General features: G+C 39.4%; 1 protein-coding gene across 3 annotated transcripts in view; it reads left to right on the forward strand.

The window, feature by feature from the left end:
- fhl3a (four and a half LIM domains 3a) overlaps positions 1-5,823 on the forward strand; it is a 60,534-nt gene extending 54,711 nt beyond the window's left edge. For all 3 annotated transcript variants that reach the window (XM_048613059.1, XM_048613060.1, XM_048613061.1), the window contains exon 6: positions 375-5,823. In XM_048613059.1, coding sequence (XP_048469016.1) covers positions 375-526 — 152 coding nt within the window. In that variant the 3' untranslated portion in view covers positions 527-5,823. The remainder of the gene's footprint in view (positions 1-374) is intronic.
- Positions 5,824-9,098: the final 3,275 nt, after the last annotated feature.

The following is a 9,098-nucleotide window of genomic DNA, read 5'->3' on the forward strand; positions in this document are numbered from 1 at the left end:
GTTGAGACTCTCAATTCTTTGTATACAATGACTTAACATCCTACAATTTTTCTACAGAATGGTCAATATGGATCAAAATAGTTGGAATGCACTGTATGATAATTATAATTGAAATTGTAGTCCCCTCTCATGTTTGCCACAGGAAGCAATTATGCAATCGCATTTCCCCTTCTCCATCTCTCCCTTAAGAAGTTCTCAAATGTGGAAAGGTCATCTGGTTGCACAAACTTGAGGTGCAGGTCCAGCGTATGTGGAGTGTTATTATGGGAGAGAGTTTATCTTTTCACTTTGAAACAATTCTGTCTGAATTCAGAGTACACAATACAATTAGGTAACAATTTTCTAAAATGCCTCTTTTTTTTATTTCTCTGAAGGTTTCGGAGGTGGCAAATACATTTCCTTTGAAGATCGCCAGTGGCACCAGAGCTGCTTCACCTGCTCACGATGTTCAGCCTCGCTGGTGGGGAAAGGATTTTTCCCTGAGAAGGATGATATTCTTTGTCGTGAATGTAACAGTGACTTATGAATTGACCACTGACACAAGTTCCACTCTTCTTGTATTTTTCTACTCTCAAATTGCACCAGTGCAGCTTTAGGCCATTTAAAGCACAGTGTGTCTCTGCAAATGCCTATCCTTTCACACTTTTCTAATGACGTTTTGTACATGTCTAAACTTGTACAATAAAGATTTAACACATTACTTGCTCTCCCTAATGCCTTGCTACCTTGTCGGTGAAGCTCAGAAACTCTCTAGGGAAGATGAACAACAGTAAAGTTAGTCTTTCAGTCATCAAGTGGGGCATCAAAATGTTGCTTATTCTATAAAATTATCTAGCATAGTCATATCACACATCTAAAATACTCAGCAGTATAACATTCCAAACAGTTCAATAATTTAAAGGCATAGGGACTAAACTACAAATTCGGTGAGGTATAAATGGCCAATATCAACATCTTGCATGTTACCATTGGTTTTAAATAAGCTGTGTGGACATTTTTTCACCCGTCTGCAGCAGATAGACATAGAGTCATGAACAGAGATCTTTTGGCCCTGAGGTAGGGACACTCCCACTGCACCACAAGCGTCCCTTACCTTGCACATGAAACTCTTGCCTATAGGACATCCTGCCTGATTTTACTTTCTTACCAGGAAAGGTAAATTAGGCTGGTGCAAATAATAATCAATCAATCCAATACCACTTATTTCGTAACCTTTCCCAAGTTCAGATGTTACCGAACCATTCAGTCATGAAGGACTCCCATTTGAGCCCTGCACTGTGCTGAACTTGCTGATCTCAATCATGCACAAGGGAGTTTGAAAATGAGCCAAGGCCCTTACTATTGATCACTTTCTGGAGATGTGGAGGTACATGTTTGCGGATGTCAGAAGATAGAATTGGACTTGGACTTCATCCCCAAAACCAGCCCCTGAAATTCACTGACTAGAGCCACATGTGAAGAATGGTAACTTAATAAGATATTCAAAAATCCCAACGAAACCATTTGCAGAATGAAACATAGTCTTCAAAAGAGGAAGGATGAGGTAGAGTGCTTCAGCGTTTTGTGAGAAATTTTCACTTTGGAGCTGAGTGGGTAAATCTTGAATAAATGTTGAACTGGCTCCTCGATGTTCACTTTGCTCCAACTGGTTTTCCCAGGGTTTGGCTACATTTCTGGATGCAAGCGACCAAGTAGCAGGCAACAAATTGACACCAATATAATCCCAATTAATTGGCATTTTCCAAGGGAAGTGGTAGTTTCCCAGAGGTGCATGAGATGCCTATTACATTGGTTACTCATTTCTAAATAAAAGGCAAGAGGACTTCAGGAGGTCAGAAAGATCGCTACGTACGTAGGTTCCATTCAGCACATCTGCAGGCAATGCTTTCAAGTGGATGAGATTCCCCTGCTGGTGGATTATCTTATTCCTGGGAATTGGGTTTGGGTTGCTGGTTCCAGCATTAACAGTGCATCTCCATCTTGTAGCCTCCTATTCCATTTACCTGAGCCCCACACTCATTCTGTCCAATGGCCTTTCCTTCAATCATTTCGATGGCCCTTCCCATCTGTCTCCCCTCTTCCTAACTGGACAGCACTTGGGGATGTTGCTTCTTAATTGGCCACTGACCACATTACAGGTCAGAAACAAAAACAGAAGTTGCTGGGAAAGCTTAGCAGGTTTGGCAGCATCTGTGAAGAGAAATCCGAGTTAATGTTTCAGGTCTGGTGACCTTCCTCAGAACATCAGAGGTCATGCTGTTGAAACAAGTGGGGTCAGATCCCAAAAATGGTCCTGACTCATTGCAAATTTTTCCAGTGAAGAGCATTCTGTCCTTTTGTAATGCCTTTTTTCTAGCCCATCCTGTCAGGATGTTGCAGTGTTTGTTTTTGTGACTTATCTCATTGAGTAAATGAGCAATGAGGTAATTGATTTTCATTCAACTAGGTCGCTCTGAACTTGGTGGAAGGCTTTTTTCCCATTTGGTGAAAAGCAAGAGAATGGTAGGAGTGGAATACCCTGAGCATCATACATCATACATCAAGGTGGATGGGTTTGTCTGTGGATCTCTGAAGAGACTTGTGACAGCAAAAGTGTCCAGCAGAGAGAGACCAGGGACAACAGAGCGAGAGAGCATTATTTTATGCAGTGGAGGGGAAATTCAGGACCGATATCTAGAACTTTATCGCAAAATGGTGATAATTATTTGGAATCTATTGTTGGAGATGTAGTTAAGACTCAACAGTAGATTGGTGTGTAAGAAACCATTAGATGATGTAACAGAAAAGTAGTAGGATAAAACAGAGAGCTGAAGATCTGAAACAAAAACAATTTACTTGAGAAATTCAGCAGGTCTGGTAGCATTTGTGGAGAGAAAGCAGAGTTAAAAAGTTGAATAGGGTTTAATGCAAAGAAAAATAGGATTGGTTTTCTGAAAGGATGACAGCAAATGACTGAAAAGGACGTGTTTATTGAAATCTATCTTCTGAGAAGAATCACCTCCATTGTTCTTCTGTTGTGCAACAGATGTGAGCTCCTCCTTATCTACAGTACATCTTGTCATCAGGGCCATTGCAAATCAGATGTTTGAGGTGTCCACTAAGTAGATTTTCAGAATCAGTTACATTGTTAATTAACACAGATCAACCAGAATTTACATTAACTCATTCACTAATAAGGCACCTTATGTAACTTTCTCTTGGTTCTTATTAGAAAGGCACAGAATATTTTGGAACAGCCGTAAAAGACAGAAATAAATTGTTATGTGGTGGATGACCATGATCCTTGGTCTACAAGTAGCCCAGTTTAATCTCCCATTTTCCCTGCTCCAAGGATCAATTATCTCCAGTCACTTGATCATTGCTCACTTGATCACCACTAATTCCAGTTGTGGGATTCAAATGGCTGTTCAGCTGGAATAACCCCAGCCATTATGCAACACTTGTGCTGACAATAAGCTGACTAATTTGGGCTACTTGTTAAAATCAAAATGGAAAGTTGAGCATGTCATACCTGTCAGTATTTACAGAAAATGCAAGTGATCTCAGATGGGTTTGGCCATTATTTGACTGGGGGCATGAAATGGCTCAGTTGTTTCAAAAATGCTCAGAAATGCCTGGTTGCACTTGCCACTGCATTGATTGGACAAATAGACCAAGTAACAAGAAAAGGAGACAGACTGTTTTACACCTTATATGGAAAGTCTCAGTCTGTTTGCACAAGATTTAATGTTGAGACGACAAGCTGTGTTTGGAATTTTGCATCTCTCATAATATTGAAATAGAAGCAGTTATGCTTTCCCATATATGTCTTGACTATAATCTGAGAGAGAGGGTGCACCTTGTGGGTAACGTTTACTGTTGAGTTAATCAAAGGTATTGCTATTAATCAGTTTCCTTAAGACTGTACATTTAACTGAGTTAATTGGGACATATTTGGAAATCACTATAAGCAAAACTTGAATACGAGCAGAGTTGTGTAATACAAATTGTGGTTCAGCTGTGTTTTGTCAGTAATTTTAAAGATATTATTTGAAGACAAAATCTAGAGTTTATTTCCTTTTATTTTAACCACATGCGCAACCTCCTGCCCATATTGAGCACCCTATTTACTGACCACTATACAAGATACGCTATTACATTTTGGTGACAGTTCACGATTAAGTTACATTTCAGTTGTTGAAAAGTAGGTGGAATAAAGGATTGCAAATATGAACATCCCTGCAGTGTTACTGGCTTCATTCTAAAGGCTTACTGTAAATATGAAGCCCCATTTATACCAAATGGATTAGAGCTGATAGATTTTCAATTGCACCCTGTCTTAGATTCTAGGGTTTGTGTCTTGGTGTTCACATGTACAGCTACAGTTCGAATATATCACATCCATTATATTATTTATCATTACAATTGTTTTTGAAGAAAATCACAAATGCTCCCAACCTGACATTCTGTACAATGGTGAATCCCCTGGCAGCAAAAAGTGATGGGCAGCAAGTATTGAGGATTCAATTTTGAAGTTTATGACTGGTTTGTGAATCTTTCTTGGAGGGTACATTTGTGTGATGCTGTATCTGTGAGATGGATATTAGCAGGTGGGAGCACATGATGAAGTTGCTTAACATTGGTCTATTGGTATGGCGCTACTGATGCTTTAGAATGGCATTCAGTGTGGGTATTCCATTCACATTGTTGAAAGAAGAGGCTGTGTAGTGAAACGGCACTGAATTGTTGCAAACAACACAAAATAATTGATAATCCAGTATCTTTCATTTCATAGAGAATAAGAGTGATTACTCAAATAGTGCAGCGGTCATCTTGCTATATAGATCCAGGACAATCTTAGTGTCTAAGCTCAGATGCCCTCAGCAAACATGCTAGAGAGGGAATAATTAGCCTGCGAGCCCATTTCTAATTACTGTAGACGACTGTTATTGGGAGTAGCAAGTGAGGACAGGATTGGGTGTGATGTAATCAGATGCGCATTATTAATATGCAAGGTTATCTTAGATGAGCTGATTGTATCATTTTTGTGGAGACACATCGACTGAAGGAGTGTAATCAATAAATAGCATTCATACTCAACCGTACCATGGATGTAAGGTTAGCTCCTTTAATTCGGAAAGATTGTTCCCATTATCTCTGGGGGTGACCAATCTCCAGTGGGTTTTTTCCTGCCTAAGTCCTTTCAGCACCCCAGGATATTCAATTTGATTGTCCATCTAAACGACAGGCTTAGGAAGAGCTAGCTCTGCCAACACTGTTCATTCCTGTTAGTATTGTTAACAGAGAATGAGAATGATAAAACAAGAGATGGCAAGACCCGAAATCATGCTATTTAAAGGCTGTCTAATTTCTTGCCTGTGGTGTCTTAGTGATGGTTGCCATGCAATGGTTCATACATTCCAGCTTGTTATACCCATTTAAAGTTCTCTTCATGTTACCACTAAAAATGTGTAAAATTGCCAAACATTGTTGGTGTGTGCATTTTTTATTTGTTTCTCTTCTAATAGTGTTTTCTTGTTTTTAATATGTGATTTGTAACCTAATACTATTGAAAGTGGTGGGCCAGTCCCACAAGTCACAAGAGTTTACATATAACAGAATGTTATGCATGTTTCTTTTATTAATCACCAAAGCAAAGTTCATATATAACACTATTGTAAAAGCTTTGATGCTGGTAAGTCAGAGTATACTGTGTATTGATTAACAAGTGAGCTGTGATCAGCAGCATGCAATGTCTGCTTTATAGTGTAGTTGTCCTGTCTGACTTACATTTTCATTTATGTGTTTCTAAAACGCTTACACAATAAAAAAAAATAAACAGCAGCTTCTTTTGGCTTTGATTTTGCTCTTTTATGCACTACACTGTCCATCATTGTGCATTTGACACCACAGTATCTTGGTTGGTATATGCACTGCTGTGATAGACCCAGGTTTGATCTTTGGTCCGTGCTGGGTACATCACTAGCATTACTGAGTATGGTCTCCATACCACTGGGTTGCTAAGAAAGTGAAAGGTCCAATTCCTCAACAATGGAAAATGCATACGAGGATGTGGAGAATGAGGACTGATTGTCTGTTCCAATTCTGGATGATTATACATTCCCAATTTGTACTGGCGGTTGCCAGTTCAGCCTGATAAGGGACTAAGCCCTGGAATTCCATCCCTAAATTTCTCTTCCTTTAAGACCCATCTTAAATTTTATCTCTTGGCAAAGCTTTTGGATAATGACTCCAATACTCCTTTTATGGCCCAATATGAAAACTTGGTTTATAACATTCTTAAAAGTGGTGAACAATTGTCATCTCAGCTGAAATGTTAGCAATCGTTGGCTGGATTCACATTAGAGTGTCAACTTTAAATGAAATACTGCAGCTTTTGCCTAAAGCACTCCTACTTAGCCAGATGAACAAGCAAGAGCTGAAAATTTGACAGTTATTTCATTTTTTTATATGTGCTTGATGTCAAACATTGACATCAATGTTATCCTTTAGAACCTTTACATTGTTTGGCTTTGATATTCATTCATTTATCAGTCATTGTGCTGCTTGTTCCTCTGCATTTATAGCAACTTTCTTTGACTGAGTAGAAATTCAACATTTTCCAAAGCTTCAATTTTTTAAAAACGTTGCATGTCTAATGTTCACAATTTATATATGTTTGGAGTTTAATTAGACTTGTGTAATTTAAATAATTGACTCTGAATCTTACTATAATAAGAAAAATGGAGATTTTGAGTCCATTCCTTAGTTTCTTTCCTAATAATTTGACCAGTAAATGTAATGCCTGTCAGCATTATTAGCTATAAACATCAGGAGATCACTGGTTTAGTCTTTGCACTTGTTTATTTGCTCTTAGCCCAGGGAGTGATTCCAATGTTAGGATTAGCACAATCAGCTGGCCTGGGAAGGGGGCAAAATCAATTGGGATCACGCAATCTCCCCTTTGGAAAGCGAATGCACGTGGATGGAAAGAGCAAATTACTGCAGATGCCAGAATGTGTACTGAAAACAAAAAATGTTGGAGATCACACCGTGTCAGGCAGCATCCATGGAGAGAGAGCAAGCTAACATTTCGAGTCTATATGACTCTTCATCAGAGCTGAAGTGAAGTGTGGATGGGAGTTGGTTGGAGTGCTGGGGGAGAAAGAATGTTGATAGTTCAGACTAAGAGATTGGTATGTGAGAATGGCAGAACAATCGTGTGTCTAACTGCCTGACCTGAAAGAACAGACAGTCTCACTGGGGTGAGGCGAGGGGAGAGAGGACATGATAACAGAGAATGTGACAAGAAGAGGAAGGGATAGGCTCACAATTTGAAGGCGTTGAACTCAATATTAAGCCTGGAAGGTTGTAAAGTGCCCAGTTTAAAGATGAGATGTTGCTCGTCCAGTTTTCGTTGGAGCATTGCAGTATGCTGAGGACACACGAGTGTGGTTGGAAGGCTGGGCATGAGCAGCTGATACCAAATAATAGACTTCTGAGTAGCAGCCTCTTCAAGATCAAGCAAAAACTAAGACCTCTCTGTATTTTTAAAAAGTGGAGTTGAAAACAGATTCAGAAACAGAAATAAAATGCAAAATAGTGAATCTTTGCCAACTGAAATCATGAAAAGTTGAGGTCTTTTTAAACAAGGGATATAGAACTACCCAGACTTATGGGTTGTCATGAGCCACGGTTTTGAAATGAAAGTTTAAATAACAGATAAATTGTTGCAAATTATGCGTAGATTATGTTTGAATGAATACATTCTAGTGAAAATTGCTCAAGTCCTTTTGGACTGTGGTAGTTTATCTGTGGTGCAAGTAAAACAGAGCAAGCAAATTCCTGCAGATACTGGCAACAGAGGATCTTAATGATCCGACAAAAAGCAACCCAAAAAAAAAAATTTTCATGGTGCTGGAAGTCTGAAATATAAAGCAGGAAACGTTGCAAAGATCCGGAAGCTTCACAAGAATGCCGATGGTTAGGGATTGAAGCTCAGGTGCGACCACCAGCCTTATGGCAATTAAAATCTCCCAGCATTACAGAAACCTTCACCAGAACTTCAAACTATTACAGATCAGTAACATTTAAAAAGAACAGAAGAAGTAAAGAATTTATGGGGATTGGGGGTGGGGGTGGGTGGGTGGAGTGTGGATGGAAATGAGGGATACCTACAAAAGAAGAAACAAAAGATTTTTCGAAATGAATTCTCTTTCTTCTCTCCAGGGTATGCTTTCTCATTTCCACTTCCCTTTGTAAAGGAGTCCACCTGAAATTTATTTCAGGTCTCAGGAAACGTCTGAATTTGTAACATGAACACATTTGTTCTTACCACAAAAACATAACTAACTTGATGACTGGTTCCAACACGAGCTTATGCTAATTATCTGATTTTATTCAGAAGGCAGCATAACATTCCCTCAGTAAGAGACACTGCAGTCATGGAAATTTGGAAAGCAAAGAGCAAAATTCACTTCCAATGTAGCCTTTCTTAGCACGATCCAGACAATTTCTAGGGGTGATTTTATGGGCAAGTGGGATAAGATAAAGATACACTTGCATCTCCTGGTCCAGTCCCAGAACTGTCCTGGTCTATGGAAGCTGTCATCCCATTCCAAACAAACATTCACCTTCCAGGCCAATGATAATGGAGTCCATACTTCCTGTACATTCATGAAGGGAGCTGAGAATGTGTTTGGAGGTTAATGCCTTGATCATTGGGACTTGTGAGAGGTGCAGTAATTGGGACTAAACTGTTAATTGATCATGGCTAAATGTTAAACACTTATGGTTAAAGGTTAATGGTTGAACCATGTATATAAAAAAAAAGTTGGAGGAGATTTAGAATGACAGTCTCCTTAATCCAAGAAAAATCCAGGGGTGACCAAGCTAGGTGGATTAGCCATGGGATATACAGGGTTACAGGGATAAGGTAGAGGAACTGGTTCTGGGTGGGAGGTTCGGTATGGACTGGGGCTGAATGGCTTGCTTCCACACTATAGGGATTCTATGAATAACTACCAAGCATAAGTGAAAGAAGCCGTGTCATAATGATGTCAGATGGCACGAAACTATAGCCTATGGCTGTAAGGTTGCAAACACATGTCCTCTCTTAC

Source organism: Rhincodon typus, chromosome 27, assembly GCF_021869965.1.
Source record: "Rhincodon typus isolate 14 chromosome 27, sRhiTyp1.1, whole genome shotgun sequence".
In the NCBI taxonomy this organism is placed as follows: domain Eukaryota; kingdom Metazoa; phylum Chordata; class Chondrichthyes; order Orectolobiformes; family Rhincodontidae; genus Rhincodon; species Rhincodon typus.